Source organism: Agelaius phoeniceus, chromosome 1 (genome assembly GCF_051311805.1).
Source record: "Agelaius phoeniceus isolate bAgePho1 chromosome 1, bAgePho1.hap1, whole genome shotgun sequence".
NCBI classification, from domain to species: Eukaryota; Metazoa; Chordata; class Aves; order Passeriformes; family Icteridae; genus Agelaius; species Agelaius phoeniceus.
Window position 1 is genome coordinate 149293962 of NC_135265.1, and position 18321 is coordinate 149312282.

Below are 18321 nucleotides of genomic sequence, written 5' to 3' on the forward strand. Positions count from 1 at the left end.
AAGAAAGAAAGAAAGAAAGAAAGAAAGAAAGAAAGAAAGAAAGAAAGAAAGAAAGAAAGAAAGAAAGAAAAAGTATTACCTGTAAGAACACAGTAAACTACCCCAAAGAACTGGGAGATTTTGAAAATGGATTTTAAACTATAAAATATTATTCTATACTTTTGCATTAGAAAAATTATACATACATTAAAGGCATATGACAAATGCACATGCCAGAGTGCATTTAACAAGAATTGCACTCACTGAACAGCTATAGTTAGGCAAAAGAAGACAATATTAATAAAATACACTTTCCTCAGTATAGCTGTACCTATACTGTTAGATTTTAGAGTGTAGGTAAGCAAAACAAAATGGATACTTCTTTGTATTCCTGGTGTCATTCAATATTGTTCATAGTATAGCTCTTACTTTGAATCAGTTTAATACTCAGTTCAGTTTAATGAGCATTGTCACAATTTAGGCAGTAGAAAAACTGCGGAAGAGTAAAGATTTTGTACCACAGGCTATATTCACTAGACTATATTATTAATGGACACCGATATTATTAATGCATATTGCTTCCTTGGTAATTTTAAAGGCTGAGTGAAAAGAAAAACGGTAGTAAGGACAATGAGGTTTTACTAAATAACTATGGGACTAAATGATTTCCTAATTAAAAATTTTATTTGGATACTCAAAGGGCAAAATATTTTTTGGAAGGCAATGCTGCCTTTCAGAGGAGTGTGGGGCTTTTACACTGTAATTGTGGGGCTTTGTTCTGAGATTTCTTGCCACTAGATGTCATAGTGGGGATATCAGTCTAGTGTTTTTTCTTTAAATTAGTACTGTAGCAAAAATCCAATAGATCTGATTTTCTTTCTAGATTTTTCCTCCAGCTCTTTTTTAAAGAAAGCTTAATTTAAAGATGAAAAATGTTAAGGAAATACTCTGCTGTTAGGGAAAACTAAAATTCAGCTGTATTACTTAGGGGGTCACACTCTCTTCTGATTTCATAAGCCCAAGGGATGTGAGATCCCTTATCCTGAGCTGGGGAGGTACCTCCCTCAGCTGAAGCCTCTCTCAAGAAGCTGTGCCCTGTGGAGTTTCACTCACCTTTGCAAGGCATGTCTGTGTACCTATCTTCAAAGATAACTGGGAGTGTGTTCCAGTCCCCGTCGATGTCCAGGCATTCTGCCGGCAGCGGGGGCATGCTGGTGAAGTAATCTGAATTTCGAATTTCCGTAGAAATCTGTGCATGGCTCTGGATCCTGGCAGCAAAATACAAAACAAATTGAGTGCTTGAGTGGCTGCTGTGCTAATCTGTGGTGTTTCTACTGTGCTGTTTCTCCATTAGTCCTGCAAGCCCAGATATGCAGGCCAAGGACAGAGTCAATGTGTTTAAAGGGAAGCAGTACTGCATGATGGGGGGTACCCAGAACTCTTAGAAGGTTTCCATCTCTCAGTTAGAGATATCTACAGTTTGCTCAACCCCTTCCTGAAAAATCTCAGTGGTTTTGAAATGATTCCAGATCCCACTGTCATAGGCTCCTGTTAGCTGCTATAACCCATTGCTGTCCTCCCAAGGGTCTCAGCTGCTGGCTGGGGCTGGATCCCTCAGCTGGTTTCTGGTCAGGAAATGAGGTCTGTCACTCTGGCTGTGGTCAGGGTTTCAAAACCCAGATGCAGGAAGCAATAATGCAAAATTTGGTTGAGCAGTACAGAGAGGAGCAAAGCCAAGAAGGGTGCCTGGCAAGTCCTCTGTCTCACTTATATCAGACCTCAGAGCACTCACAGAGAGCTGTCTCACACATGCACCAATCTGGAAGAGCCAAGGCAATTACTCAGCCACTGTCTTTTGACAGAGCCACAGAATCATAGAAGGGTTTAGGGTTGAAAGGACCTTCAAGATTATTTAGTTCTGTCCCCCTTGGATGGGTGAGGGCACCTTCCACCAGACCAGTTTGCTCAACCCGGCTTTGAACACTTCCAGGGATGGGGCAGCCACAAAGTTCCTGAATAAACAATTCCAGTGCCCCACCACCTTCACAGTAAAGAATTTATACCTGATCTAAACCTACTCTCTTTCAGTTAGAAGCCATTCCCTCTTGTCCTATTGCTACGTGTCCTTGTAAAAAGTCCCTCTCTGGCTTCTTTGTAGCCCCCCATCTGTTTCCATCATTTGGGCCATTCAAAATGCTACCCGGTCTCCTCAGTGAATGTGACACTAAACTGGCAGATGAATATGTGTTGGGCTATAATCAATACAATAATTTGTATTTCTGATGGGCCTTCCTATTTAAATATCTGTCTCGAAAAATGAGGAAAACATGAAATACAGAGAGTAAGGCAAAACAATTTTCATTGATGGTCATCTGAAAGCAAATCTGTTCTTCATCTTAAAGCCATTATCCCTAGTCTGAATATTACCTACTCTTGTGAAAAAGATGAATAATTGATATTAAAGTGAGCAAGGAGAAATATTTTTGTCTGTAAAATCTGAGGGTATGTGACCTCCTAGAGGCCTCTACCCTGTGCCACACCCAGCCTATTGGGAATGGTGTGTCCTCTTCTGCCTAAACTGTCAATGCTGTCAGGTACAAGAGTGCACAGCTTCACACAAACCCACAACAGCATGGGAGGCAAAAACCAAGTCCTGTCTGGTAGGAAGGAAAATAAAACAGGGAGGAAGAATGTACTGCTTGAGGTGGTTGTACAGAACCTGGTACACTGAGCACTGATCTGAGCTGGTGACCTTGTGAACCCAACCAATAATCCCTACTACCACACCCAATATCAATAATACTCTGACTGCCAAGAATCTGTTTTTCCATTTACATAATCTAGCATATTCAGGAAGAAAACTTGGCTCTACCAGGCAGTCTGTATAGACAAAATTTTCTGTACAGACCAATTAATAATTTTTTTACTTTTTTTCTTTTTTTTTTACTTACCCTTCTTGATAACCACTGAGAAAAACATTATATTTATCTGTAGGAAATGGGCTACTCCTGTGACTGCCTGGAGAAATAGAAGCACTTCATGCAGTTGGGCTTTCTCCTGTGCAGGATTATGTTTGCTTGAATGGGTGTCCTCACCCCAGGATCTTGACATTGTACTGGGGTTTTCCTTGTACTCAGATCCCTAAAATCTTGACATGGGAGAACCAAGTGAACACAGCTGGGCCCCTGCAGCTATGGTGCTGTTTTAATCTGGCAGAACAAGGCAGCCTCGTACAACCCATCCACTAATGAAACCAGGGCCCTTTCCATCAACACTGAATCAGCCTTAATGTCCCCAATGACAGCTCTGAGAAAAGCAATTTTCTCCTCTACACTAGGTCAGAGGCAAATGTCTCACTTAAAAATCATCATTGTGACAGGACCTGATGTCATGGCCTTTCAGCCCCTTCTAAAGGATGGGTTTCACACTGGTAATGTTGTGGTCTGCCCATGGTGAAAAATAGTCTGGATAACCTTCATTACTCAGAAATTCAAATCTGAGCATCCTTCTTTGAACTCTTCCTTCAGGGGTCAGGTCCTGAGTATCATCCAAGTCCTCCAGTTGGGTTCATGGGCCAAAACCAAGGGCAGGATTTGCCCTGGCATAGCTTTAAGACTGGCTCCTCACACTTCATAGTTTGGTTACAAGCAGAAATTGGCCAATAGAAAGAAATACTTACCTTGGAATGCTTTAGGGATGGTAAAAGCAAATTTGTAAATGTTAAATTTTGTTGCTTTTCAACAGTTATTTCCCACTAAAAGTACCAGTGCTGGATCTGGTACATTTGATTTTGGAAGTTAATTGAAGAATATATATATATATATATATATATATATATATATATATATATATATGTATGTATGTATGTCTTGAAATTAATTATTTCTGGGGCCAGCCTGATCAGTCACTTTTGAAACTCATTTCAATAGGTTTACAATATGGAGCTAAAACAGAGCAAATGACCTCTCTCAGACCAAATTCCTTCATTCCCTACAGAAAAAGATCTTGTTCTTGATGGCAAAATATTTTAAAGTAGATATTTAGTAATTCCAGAGATAGAGGAGTGTTAGTGGGTTACTCACAGGCCTTCCTGGAACATGAGCACAGCAGATTTCTGGTGCTCAGTGTAGAAGAAGGCTTCTGAGAATCTTCTCACCTGAGAGAGAGAGATGCACAAATTAAACCTAAGATCTGCTGAAAGGTGACAAGTGCCATCAGTCTAAGAACACAGCACTGACTACCAGGACAAGATTCATTAGTACTGGCATTAAAAAAGAGTTCAATTCTGCTTCGTTTTCCCAGCCCAGCACAAAGCAGATGTTATTGTAGCATATTTTGCTGCGGGGTAAGACTCCCTTGACAATAAATCAAAGTTTGGTTATCTGCATCTTCTAACTACTTTTCTAAAAGCTGTCAAATTTACCATTTTCCCCTGTATTGTCAAAGTTGGGAAGATTTATTCCTTTCCCACTGTGCAAAAGCAGTAGTGGAGTGATTTATTAAATTAGAAAAATCCATAATTTATCATCTCTTCTATGGGAACATCCACAGTGACTCTCAAACTACCACAACAGCAAAGGAAGTCTCACATGTCAGCCCAGAGGAGAATGAGCCCTATCACAGTAGAAACACACCTGCCTATGTCATGATACTCACAAACTGAGAGCTCTTCAAATCCCTTCATGGGCATTAGATATGTTCAGTGTTGGACAATCAATTACAAAAGAGCCATGGATCTGAAGTGGCAGGCAGAGCACAGAGTGTGAAATAAGCTATTAAAAATTCAGTGCTGTCATCTGCCCTGGAATAAGCTTTGAGTTTAAATGAATCAAGCATAATATGCAATCAAATGTACTGAGCTGTTAAACTGCAGCCCATACATTCCTAATAATAATTGTGAAAGTGACCTCTGTTACAGGGACAGAAAATGGCAGTGAAAAGCATATGTCAGAGCATCTCAGCATTTCCCTAAATCCCAGCTGTGCTTTAGCAAATGGCCTTACTAAACAAAGGATAAGCAATCCTTCAAAAAGACTGTGTCTTAACAGTAGGACTTTTCATTTAGGGCTCTCAAACCATTTTCCAGAGGTGAAAAAGTGTAATTGCACACAGTTTATATGGGGAGGAACCAGAGCATGCAAAGTTATGTAATTTGACAAAGGTCAAGAAGACAGTTGGCATTGGTCAAGGCTGGAACAAACCAGAGGCTGAGATTCACCTTGCTGGAGCTGGGAGCACACAAAGTTGGGTTCTTTGACTGAAAACCACCCAGGTCCCCTCAGAGTCATGGGAGACCTCATCAGATTAAGCAGAGGAGTTTCAGCATCAGGCACTCAGCCACCTCTTCCTGAATTTTATGCCCCATTTTTGTGAGCTCCAGGGGAGACTTGTTCTGGTCACTCTGACCTCCACTGACTGACAGGAGCAGAACATAAACTGAGGTGTGAGTACCTTCCCTGCACACTCCTCACTCATACAAGGTGAATCCTGCCCTCTCCTCCACTGTCCCTACTCTAATGATTAGATCAGACTTTGAGTTCAGCTCAGGTGATGTGCTGAGCTGGTGTCTGGTCAATAACCAAGAATGTCCTGATGGAAGACAGAACATTTACTGAACTAATCAGATAAGCAGATCTGACAAGAGTCGCTCAAATGACAAGTGGTTTTGTGCCTTCTTTATTACCAAGTACAAGAAGCAATTTCAACATCAACAATATTAATATTTTGCTGTGTGCACTTCATTGTGAGAAAGGCAAATAGCTATATATATGACAGTGAAGAAAACAAATCTATATTCCTTTTGGTAGTTTTGTGAAACCAGTTGAGATGAAATTGTATTTTTTTTATTTGTCACTGTGATGTTTGGGGTTTTTTAAAAACAAGTGTTTATGATTTATGGATATAAGGTGACATATACCCCTTCCCACCCACCTCCTGTTCTATGCCTGACCCTGGTGTTCAAAGTTACTCATTTTGTGTAGGATCCTGGGTCACACAAACTCAACCATCTTCATTCCAGAAACTGAAATCTGTAATTTCAAATCCTGGGCTTCACCTCTTCTTCCCCTCCTCTTCAACTCTTGTTGTGCTCACCCCATGTCATGTCATGGGGTCATAGAGGCAGAATTGGATTGGAAATATACATCCAAATAAACCTCTAAATTTTATCAGGACGTGACTATTAGTGGATTTGCTTTTAAATTTTTAAGATTACCCTTAGCATGTGATGTTCCTGAGTCAGATAGGCTGTGACTTCTGGATGGAGTGTTGCCACCTCTAGGAACTGGGTCCACAGGGCCAGGAGGTGAGAGCAAAGCCAGGCAAGGTCCTTGCTTATCTGTTCTGCTATCTTCTCTGGATTGCTCAGCAGCTGAAGGACAGAAGGGAAATTATGAGATCAAGAATGTTATGGAAAAGAATCAGTTAGTACATCAGATTAAGTCACTTTAAGAAACAACAGCAACGAGAAAAATTTCTCTTGATTTAGGAATATTATTACTAAAGCTACAATTTTCAGTTCTTTTACCCCAAATAAAGCTGGGGAGACATTTTATTTTTCTCTTTAAAATCACATATTTTAGTGCAAATGGACTCAGCTATGCAGTTAGAGAGCAAGAAGTGGGAACAGATAATTTTTTGCAGACACTTTACTGCAGGTGTAGTAACTAGGGGAAAAAAACCAAAGCATGTGGGTTCCAAATTATCCACCAGATGGTGCTGGATGCTCTGAAATAATAAACCATGGCCAGACTCTGTTAGCAAAGGAGCCCTGTCAGCCATGTCACATTAGGATACAGATGGGTGATTGAGGGGGAACCAAACAAGAAACCTCAAACCAAAACACTGTATCCTCAACACATGATGCAAACAGACATTCCAGAGTGTGCTGTTGCCCCTGTCCCACACCAGAACATGCCGGGTCTCTGTGTGCCCTCAGCTCTGTGCTAAAGCACTGCAAGAAAGCAAAGTCTCTGCATGCCAAACTTCCTTATTTCACAATTTTAGAGAATCATAGAATCGCGGAATGGAGTGGGGTAAAGATCTTCTTCCAAATCCCTGCCATGTGCAGAGACACCTTCCACTACCCCAGGTTGCTCAGAGCCCCATCCAACCTGGCCTTTAACACTTCCAGGGATGGGGCATTCACAGCTTCTCTGGGCAACCTGTGCCAGTGCCAACCACTCTCACAATAAAGGATTTCTTCCTTATATCGAATCTAAACCTGCCCTCTGTCAGTTTAACACCATGCCCACTTTTCCTAGCACTACATACCCTTGTAAAACATCCCTTTCCAGCTTTCCTGTAGCCTTTTTAGGTACTAGAAAGTGTTAAATTCTCTCCCTGGAGTCTTCTCCAGGCTGAACAAACCAAGATCTCTTAACTTGTCAGCTTTTTAATTTCTTTAATGAGAGACAGACAATCCATGTTATTCACTGGGTTTTTGGTTTGTTTGGTTGGTTTTTGTTTTTTTTTTTGGTTAGGACTGCACTCTAGCTGAAAGCCTGCTTATTTTTCACATTTTTATGCAGGTAGTTTCCAGGTTGGTGACACTGCAAACTAAGCCATGATTAAAAACAAATTATCTGTGTGTGAGAGCAGCAGAGAAAAATTGTGTGTGGATAAAACAGATATTGTTACTGTGTTTACATAGTTTGGATGCTTCCCCATTTTAATGACTTGTCCCAAAATGGCACAAGCTCCAGGACCCATTCTGGTATGGGAAAGATCAGGGGCATACTGGGAAACAAAAGATCCTACTCAAACATTTCCCTTTGCAGAGTCAGGGTACTACTTTATTTATGGCATCCAATTTTACAGCCTGTATGTCAATGTTATTTTTTTTATTTAAATCAGTAAGGTGTTTCTTACATCATAAACTGCAAGCTCAGTCTTCAAGCAAGATGCATTATTAATGCAAGTCATCTTAGGAAGAAGTGTGTGATGGCTATTTGTCCAGTTTAGTGGGGAAGGCAGGAAGGAAGGCAGGAAGGCAGGGAGGAAAGGAGGAAGGGAGGGAGGGAGGAGGAAGGAAGTGGCGGAAGGAAGTGGCGGAAGGAAGTGGCGGAAGGAAGTGGCGGAAGGAAGGAAGTGGCGGAAGGAAGGAAGTGGCGGAAGGAAGTGGCGGAAGGAAGTGGCGGAAGGAAGTGGCGGAAGGAAGGAAGGAAGGAAGTGGCGGAAGGAAGTGGCGGAAGGAAGTGGCGGAAGGAAGTGGCGGAAGGAAGGAAGTGGCGGAAGGAAGTGGCGGAAGGAAGTGGCGGAAGGAAGTGGCGGAAGGAAGGAAGGAAGGAAGGAAGGAAGGAAGGAAGGAAGGAAGGAAGGAAGGAAGGAAGGAAGGAAGGAAGGAAGGAAGGAAGGAAGGAAGGAAGGAAGGAAGGAAGGAAGGAAGGAAGTGGCGGAAGGAAGGAAGGAAGTGGCGGAAGGAAGTGGCGGAAGGAAGTGGCGGAAGGAAGGAAGGAAGGAAGGAAGGAAGGAAGGAAGGAAGGAAGGAAGGAAGGAAGGAAGGAAGGAAGGAAGGAAGGAAGGAAGGAAGGAAGGAAGGAAGGAAGGAAGGAAGGAAGGAAGGAAGGAAGGAAGGAAGGAAGGAAGGAAGGAAGGAAGGAAGGAAGGATTTCTAATTGTATCTTACTGCACTGAAAATTAGTCCAAAGGAGACTCTAGAGTGTGTTGTCTGTCCTATACCCTTACAACTTCTAAGTCTAGTAGAGATGAGGCAATAAGTTATGCTTCTCTAAATCAATTTTATGTGAAATCAGATTTCCTTCAAAGTATCCAAGTCAGGACTTAAAACTAATAAATTTATCATTTGAAACAGTTTTAAAACATGGCTGACAAACCTTAGGTCACAATTTGTAACAGGAATGTAAATGGACTTCTCATTTGGTTTAGACTCATCTTCCCTCTATTAACTGTTATCAAATTCACTTCCCCAGGGAAATGGTGGAATCACTAACCCTGGAATTGTTCAAAAAATGAGCAGGTGGCATATTATTTATATGGCTTACTGGGCATGGTGATATTGGGTCAAAGGATGGACTTGATGATCTTGGAGGTCTTTTCCAAACCTAATGATTCTATGATCCTATGATAAATAAAATATATGAAATCTCCGATTTTTCCAGTGATCAGCTGGCACTTGCATTTCTTTCTGGCACTCTTGATGACTTGTCTTTGTCTCACTTGAAATAAACTTGGCAGGAGCAAGTTCAAGAGAGTAGTTCAGTCATTTCTGTGCCAAAATCACTTTTTTGCTCCCATGATCCTCCAAATACATTTAGGTATTTTTATTTGAAAATATATGGTTGAACAACCTGCCAAAGTACTTTTTCTCCTGTCAGCAGAAAAGCTATAATTGCAACCTACCCCAAATAATTTTTTTGTCATACTGATACTCAGGGTAGGCTCACTGAAGCATGCTAGAATAATCCAGCTGGTGGCTTGTTAACAGTGACAGGAACACCTTATAAGCAACTAATCAAAGTTATGCGAAGTAGTTGGTGGAAGAGTAACAATAAACAAACTTTCTGATGGCACCAAATTCCCTTTTTTTCTGTTCTGATGTACTACTGGGCTATCTCAGTGCACTTGCAAAATGGACTTGAAAAACCTGTGGGCAGGTTCTGATGAAAGAAATACCTGCAGCTCCATACAAAGCTGGGATACTGTCTCTTCCACAGATAGCTCCTCTGGGGAAAAAACAACAAAAACACAAAGAAAGACATCAGGTTTGAGAACAGTGGATGTGAAATATTAATCCTCTGCTGTTTATTCATGAGAGAAGTCAGACATTTGGTATTCTTCCTGACAGAGAAGTTTCTGTTTGGGTGTAGGCACTCCACAACCCACTTCGTACTCCTGCAGGTGCAACTTCTGCTTGTGCAATCTGGACCACTAAACTGGTAGGAAATGTTAGGTTTTTGGTGACAAAGACAACAGAATGTGACTCTTTGTTGACTCACTTTTACTAGAAGTTTTATTTTTCACCTTTGGTATTTATGGCCAACTGTAGAACTGAATACAGAGTCTGAACAAATGATGAGCAAGGAATGGTTGTCCCTGGTGTGCTACAGAGGACTGTGTATCAACATCAAATTCCGGACCAGTAAAATATTGGGCATCTCTGCACTGCCTTGTGAAGCTGGAATTACCTCACCACTGCAAGCAGCAGTGTTTTGATTTAATCCTGAGAGAATCCAGCACAGGGACACTCTGCTTTAAATGCACCACAATCTATCAGGAAAAGGAGGACATCAATCAATTCTCTAGCTTCAGCAGCCTCATTTTGCAATGTGGAACTTTCTAATGGTGTCCGTAAAGAAACAAAGCAGGAACAAAGCAAAACAACTCACAGACCAATGCCCTCCTCAATTCCCAAATGTCTCTTCTCAGATAGCACTGATAAATGGGAAAGGACAGACCAAGATGAGTTGTGCCTTGAAAAGACTCAATCTGAGCTGGTAAAATTTGGAAAATAACCATTCCCACTTTTAATGTCTAAGGCAACCTACTTTCTTTTTACATATACTACTCAGGAAGCTAGGGAAAAAATAATTAAGAAAACGTGCAGAGATTTAGATTCTTGGATTTATCTTAACCTTCTGTAAAAACCTATGAGATTATTATGACCAATATAGATGTTACAGCTGGATGAGCCATTTACATTCTTCCCCTGCTCAGTGGAGAAATATAGCAAATACAAGGTGCCATCCCAAACTAGATAGCACTACCTGTGTCAGATGACATATTTTTAATTGGGTGTGTTTCACCCCAATGAATGTAAAGAGACAGATATAAAAATTTGATTTATATTCATCTTACTGCATGAATCTTACACCCCATAATTTTACTGACTTGTGCAACAGGTGTCAGAAGAACAGCCTTAAAACCAAATCTTTAGTAGATTTTCAGACTGTGAATAAAATGATGCAAATAACACTCTGCTCAAGAGGCTAAAAAGGGTATTTGCATTTTGCAAATTTTCATGCATTACAAGAAGTACATTTGCAAATGAATTGCCTGCTTCAGTACCAGAACTCATCTCAAAACCAGGAAAATGGTGTTTAGAACATAAGCATGTGCTCTGGGGTGGTCATGGAGTTGTAGTCACTCATCCATGCAGAGCTCTGCCACCTCACAACCTCTAACTCTGTCTGGGTGAACCACAAATCCTCTGTTATCTATACCTATAACCAAATCCAGTTTTGTTTTGTTTTGAAGCAGTTTTGTTGCTTGTGTTCTGTCTGAGAGCTCATAAGCTGCAAATTAAAATGGTGTTTTGTTCTGTTTTTTTTTTTTCTGTCTTGTAGTTGGATTGAATAACACACTATGTTACCTACCTATGACTTTTAGACTGTCTTGAAGGGAAATCTATGTTGAGGGACAAGAGATGAAGTGGAAAATAGGGTCTATCAAGTCCACAAGTGTGTGAAGCATAATGCATTGTGTTTGATATTTCTTATTTATAAGGACTCTAATGGAAGATTTTACTCCTTTTTAAAACCTGCTGGCCAATGCAATCAACCCTCCTAATGTAATTATCTCTGCAACATAACAAAACTCATAACTTCAAAACCTGCACAGCACAGAAATACAAAAAACACAGATGTGAAATTATGAGGCACATTCCTTGAATTCAAAGAAACAGGTGAGACAGCAGGATTTGAATGAGATGACTGAGTCTCATTTTCATAGAACCTCATGCTGTCATTACAAAGATGACTAAACACAAATTCCAGAACTCCATCCTGTAAATCCAGCCAGCCAGCACTTGTACATCAGACCTAACAGATCTGACCAGCCAAAAAACCCTTCTGCCAAAAAAACAGAACATCTATTAAACAATTGAATTAAGAAGAAAATCAGAATAATTTTGAAGAGGAAATCATAATTGACAGTGGAGAAATATATTGTGAGTTACAAAGAAGGGAGTATAGTTTAAACCCACTTGTATCACCTTTCAGGTTTTTCTTTTCAACTATAAAAAATGTTTGCTCAAGAGAAAAAAAATATGTTAAGAGTCTACCCAAGATTTCATGGCCATGCAGAACTAGAAGTTACCCTTTTAAAAATGCAGCTGAGGCCAAAAATCACCAAAAGGCAAATATTCTGAACTGTATCAAAATATTTTATTCATCTATACATCAGGCCACATCCTATGAAAGGATATACATCATTTGAGGAGTCAGTCATCTTTAACAGCAAAAATAAACACTAATCAGAAAACATAGATGAAAATCTCTTAAAGTCTCTGAATGGACCAAGAATTTTGGTACTAAAATATGTGTGCTTAAAATTTCAGCACTGTAAAATATTCAGTGATTTTAAACAAATTTTCACTTACCCAACTTCAGCTGTGGTAAATCAGGAATCTCATTCATTATGAGGGTGTAGTATGAGTGAAGACCCCTTTGAGCATTCAGGAGCAGAAGGCAGAGATCCTTATGCCACTTGTATGCATGCTGCATACAATTTTCAGATGGGACATAAAAGCTGCCCTGTATAGCAAAAGTATAAAGAAAATAAAGTAGAGAAGTTAAAATTCATGGTCTCCATTTCTGTGACAGGTTTCCACAAAAACCCAGTTGGGGAGAGTAATTCATGTCTTTTTACAAAGGTATATAGTGATAGGACAAGGGATAATGGCTTTAAACTAAAATAGTGTAGGTTTAGACAGGAGATTAGGAACAAAATTGTTTACTGTGAGGGCTGTGAGGCCCTGGCACAGGTTTTCCAGAGAAACTGTGGCTGCCCCATCCCTGGGTCTGTTCAGTGCCAGGCTGGATGGGATTTGGAGTAACCTGGTCTAGTGGAAGGTGTCTCTGCCTATGGCAGGGCATTTGAACTAGATGGTGTTTTGGGTCCCTTCCAACCCAAGCCACTTCATGATTCTTCAATTCTAATCAAGCAGATGCACCAAAAAGAGATTTTAACCATCCCAACCTCCCAGCCATCCAACTAGCTAGAGATGTAATCCAATAGTGTCTCATTCTACATCTTCATTTTGCCCCAAACCATAACAAAACTATCAGGTCTCAGCAAGGCTGTCACATGAGAAGACCCTCAGACCAAACAATCTAACAGAGAAATCAACCTCTGTCCTCCCATGTGTCCCACTGTGGAGCCAATGTCTTTCCCCAAAAAACAGAGAGTCCTGTGTGAATGAAATACACCCTCTCTGCTGGAGGAGGAGGGGTGGAAAGAACTATAAAGATGTCTACATTCACTTTCCTTTTCCCTCCTTATGGGCTCCTGCAAAGGTTACAGCTTGATGGTATCATGGTGTGCCTTGTAATCTGTATTAGTGAACAATTGCAGGTGGCATTGCTATCCCATCAACAAATATGGGCCACTCTGTACTCCAGGATCAATGTCTGTGTTAGTGTAGCTCTTGTGGGAGAATGGAACAGGACAGATCACTGCATGTTCACCACAAATATTTCCCAAACAACCTTTTTAGACTTAAAATGTAAGCTGAGTTTTCATTAAGGCACCATAAATCAGAAGTTTTCACTTCTGTCAAAAGATGCTTTTAGAAATTACTGATATTTGAAATTTGAACTGCTTAGATTTAAAGCAAAACTATTTATTAATCCCTGGATTTGGGAAACATGGGCAATTTGCAACTTAGTCCACTACATATCACTGCTAGGGCAAGAATAAAATTCCTACAGGCCAGCCAGGTGCTGATTGCCTTTGGACAGTCCCAAAATCTGCACATGTCCAGGAGCAACACAGAAGAACCCCATGCCAGCACATCTCCTGTGTTTTTCTCCCTTTGACTTCCCTAAAACCTGTATTTCACAGATCCTGGCCTGAGCCAGGATGCTTCCTGCAGTTTCTCATGACAATCTTCAAGGAGTTAACTAGAATTCTGTGGTAGGCACAAAGAGAACTGCTCTCTAGACCTGCAGAGAAACAGTTGATGATAATTGACAGAGTTGGCTGTTCTTCAAAGGTTTCAAAATCTCCAGCCTCAGCACAGATATTTTTTACTCTCACCATGGCCAAAACAAAAAAGGGAGCATAAAGAAATGCTGCTCAAAACAATAGGAAATTGGAAGTTGATTGGTGTACAATGGCACAATGTCATGAAAATATGCCCTCCTTTATTATCCACTGCTGATTTTTTTTAGGCAAAAATTAGCCTGGCATTTAAATGCTACACTGCTAAGAAGGAAGAAAGTGAGTTAATTTCATAGTTTATGTGAATGCTGTGACATAGTGTTGTGCATGACTACACTTTAATAGGTCTATTTTCAGCCATTCCTTGGCATAGATTATAGTCTAAATATAAAAAGTAATAGAAAAATGCACATGCAGGTGGGCTTAAAACTTGCATGAATTAATGTGTAAAATATTACTCAATTAGTCCAGGTTTGAATTATTTAGCATTTGTCTTCCTATTTTACGGTGCTTTTTCAAATTTGTCCTCATCTGATTTACACTGGACAATTGACCACATGTTCTAAAAGGCACAGAATTAGGAGCACTGAGTACAACAACAGGCAAGTAAAATTTTCTCCAGCATTTCTCTCCATTGCAATGTAAATTTTCTCAAATTACTGTAAGATGTGGATGGTATACCTGTGTGAATAGAGAGCTATTGCTCTTTTTTCACACAGCTATACCATCCACATCTTAGAGGATTCACACAGGTATACCATCCACATCTTACTGTAGGAAGATTTGCTCTTTCTATGGGAAGGAAGGAAGATTTGGAAAGGATTGCTCCAAGCTCTCTTTTCTCCTCCTGCCCCAGCTCCCTGGGAAGGGTGTCTGTGCCAAACAAAGCTGCTGTGCTTTGAGAATGCCATTGCATGAGAGGAACTGCTCTGCACAGACCAGGCTGGGCTGTGCATGAGTAAGAGGACATATCATTAAGCATTTTGATTAAATTCTATTAAATGGCAACTGGCTTTGAAACCCTGTTGTTTAATGGGAACATCCATCCTAATTTGAAAAATCTTTTTGTCGAGGTGGAAAGTGAGCATGACAGAAAAAAAGGTGACAAGCTCCAAATTTCTGGTTCTTCAGTGACTTAAAGATATTACTGCTCTCACAGGATTGCTTCTGCTTCTTCTCAAAGTTGTCACACATGTACAGGATACAGAGCAGGACATTACAGAGATTATTAAACCCACCTCAGGGACAGTTTAAACAAATGTGAACTAAGGTCTGTGCATCTTCATCTGCAGGGACCCCAGAGGGCAGGCATCTATCAGATGATGCCATTATAAACTGCTGCAGCTAAATCAGCTTATCCATCACTGCTCAGTAAGCTGAGAAATGTCAAGAAATGTCTTCTTTTGGGATGGTCTAAAGATTGCAGACCTTTCACATTTGCTATTTTAATTGCCTCTTCTGTGCATTTATTCAGGCGATTCCCTATTTCCTTGCCAATAGTTTGAAACATAGATTCAGACTACAGCACTAAGAAATCGAGTTTGGTGACAAATATGTGATGTGCTGTTCTAAGGGGAAAAAACCAGCTCTCAGGAAAAACAGTGGCTATGACCCATTAAACAGCTACAAAGTGCTCAGCTTTCCAGCTTTCTTGACTCAGGATGACAAATACTGGTTTACTTCTAGTTAAGGCAAATTTCTCATGAAACTAAAAAATAATACTGAAGGTGAAAATCCCCCCTTGAACAAAGCCTGATGGCTGCTCTGGGCTTGTAATATCCATTGTAAAAGTACATGTTGGTTTCCTTTGTAAAGATTCTCGTGACCTTTTGAACCAATTCCTTTGGCCTACTGTTATTTTAATCTCATTAATTTGCAGGTAGACAGATTCTTCTATGCTGATTGTAAAATGCATCTGCACTGATTTCCTTTTCCAAGGCCCTCTCTGTCTGTAGTGGTAGACTGCATCTCTTGCTTTTGCCCTTTTCCATTTCTGAAAATTTTGGGAGAAAATGAATTCCTGAAAAATTTCAATTCAAGACTTAAGGTAAAGGTACTCTCATAACAAAGATGGATGACAACACAGAAGCCAATAGTACTGACACAAAACAATTTTTTCCACTGTGCCAACATCATTAGGACAAAATAGATCAAAAATTCTTTAGCCCTCGTTTTGTTCCAAATGTATTTATACAAATATTTTGTATTTTTAAAGCAGTAGCCAAATTAAGTTCTGCCTGAGTTTTGGCTATTCTAGTTTTCTCCTTGCATAACCTTACAACACCCTTGTAGTGCTCCTGAGTTTCCTGCAACTTCTTCCAAAGGTCATGAAGTTTCTCCAGCTAAAGAGCTCTGAAGATATTTTCTCATGAAGAACCCTAAGCATATATGCCTAATTTCTCCATTTCTCTTTTTACTGTGATCATCATCAATCATAGAGTCATAGAATGGTTTGGATTGGTGGGGACCTTAATGATCATTTAGTTCCAAACCCCCAGCCAAGGGTAGGGACACCTCACACTAGATGATCTTATAAAGAAAAACATAGAAAAATGTGGGATAAAAACTACTGCCTAGTGTTTTGGAAATGTAAAGGCTTCAGTTCACTTTGATCATGATGTGCAAAGCTGGATCCCAACACTGGACCATCACTGACCCTTGCCCATCTATCCTCTAAGGTGGTCTTCTACTGGATTTACCCAGCCAAGTAAAATAGCTTTCAATATCAACGAGCCCAAACAAACTAAGAATTTTTGCAATATCCTTGTTGAATACATTTAAGTAAATCAGTCTTTTAAATGAATAGGTTCCCTGTGCAATGCTCTTATCACTCAACAGATTCCTCCTATAATTAGACTGTATTGCTTTATAAATGTACTTTTCCTTTATAATAAAAGAAAGGAAAATTACTTGCAAAAAGCAAACACCTTCATCAAATAAGGTTCATGTCAATTCATTATTCAAATGCAGAGCACAATTTGCAGATATTCACTACCTGTGCACTGTGCCTATTTAATATCAAAAGGCACCAACTCAATTTTATGCTTTGTAATGTACATTAAGTAGCTTGTATTTGTTTTGTATTAAAGCAATTCCATGAGCTATGTTAACTATGTGCAACATTCAACAATAGCACTAACAGTTGGTAAATGAGACCCTTTATGTTTAATCTAACTCAACACATTTCACAATTCAGATTCAAATTGCTCGTCAAGAATTTTAATGTGCTAAAAAGCCATTCCAGATTAAATAGACGAGTTTTGCAGTCTCCAACCATTTTCTGGTAGCAGAGAAAGCTACCCTACCTTTTCTGCTCCTGGCAAAGATTTACAGAACTGCTTGAAACTGAGGGACAAACCTCAGCACCCCAAGATAAATGGAGTTTCTGCATCTGCCCATTGGTCTGCAAGCCCATTTTTATTATCTAATATGAAATTTTATTCTGGTTTCAAACTCAAGGACCAAGGCTTTACTCTCTACTTTGGATGCTGTTTTCTAAGATCGGAGATTTCCGGTTATTTGGTCTTTGGAAATTAAATTATAGTTATGACTTGAGCTAAAACTTTAATGCTTCCACCTCATTTGTGAAAGTGCTTGAGCAGTGGTGGAAAAAGGACAAGTTTTTTATTCCATTTTCTGAAACTGGTTTCATATCAGAAACTACTTTTGTCCTAAAGAGGTTATAATGAAAAATGCATTAAAATGAATGCTCAGAGAATTCATGGAAGAGGCAAAGAATGTCTTTTAAGCCATTGTTATGACAGAAATTACATGCAATTTAAAGAGAAAAAAGAATCTAGATGATTGAAAATAAAAAACTTTTGATGATGCTATTTCATGAAGAAAACAACAACTAACCATCAACACCAACAACAAAAACAAAAAGGAAAAATTCTGCATTTGGACTGACTAAGAATATTTTTATAAATATTAATGATATATATAGAAAAAAATCCCATATGTATACACATAAAGATATTGTAGAGGTTTAGATTGGATATTAAAATGATTTCTTCACTAAAAGGGTTGTCAGGCATAGGGACATGTTGCCCAGGAAAGTGGTAGAATCATTGTCCCTTGAAGTGTTCAAAAATGCCTTGGATGTGGTATTTGAGGACGTGGTTTAATGGTATAAATGATGGTGGTGCTGAGCTGACATCTGATAATCCTAAAGGTCTTTTCCACCCCTAAGGATTCTGCATGTGTGTATATGTATATTTACACCTCCATTCAGCTATGGAAAACTGCCAAACACAAACAACTCCCCCTCATTAATTCATTCATCAATACAAACATCTTTTACATCCCTGCGCCAGGCAGTGAAAAATTATTGGCAAAACTTAAAAAACCCATAGTTTAAAGATGTGGAAGCCCACAGAGGCCAGATTGTGGATGCCATTCTGTGGTGACACTGTTTCCTCTCAGCCTGGTTTTGGAATTTCA

General features: G+C 39.7%; 1 protein-coding gene across 2 annotated transcripts in view; it reads right to left on the reverse strand.

Moving 5' to 3' along the window:
- FAM135B (family with sequence similarity 135 member B) overlaps positions 1–18321 on the reverse strand; it is a 201581-nt gene that overhangs the window by 24764 nt on the left and 158496 nt on the right. For both annotated transcript variants that reach the window (XM_077189310.1, XM_054635636.2), the window contains exons 8-12: positions 12317–12470; positions 9613–9662; positions 6194–6349; positions 4062–4135; positions 1093–1247 (exon numbers count right to left, since the gene is read on the reverse strand). In XM_077189310.1, coding sequence (XP_077045425.1) covers positions 1093–1247; positions 4062–4135; positions 6194–6349; positions 9613–9662; positions 12317–12470 — 589 coding nt within the window. The remainder of the gene's footprint in view (positions 1–1092; positions 1248–4061; positions 4136–6193; positions 6350–9612; positions 9663–12316; positions 12471–18321) is intronic.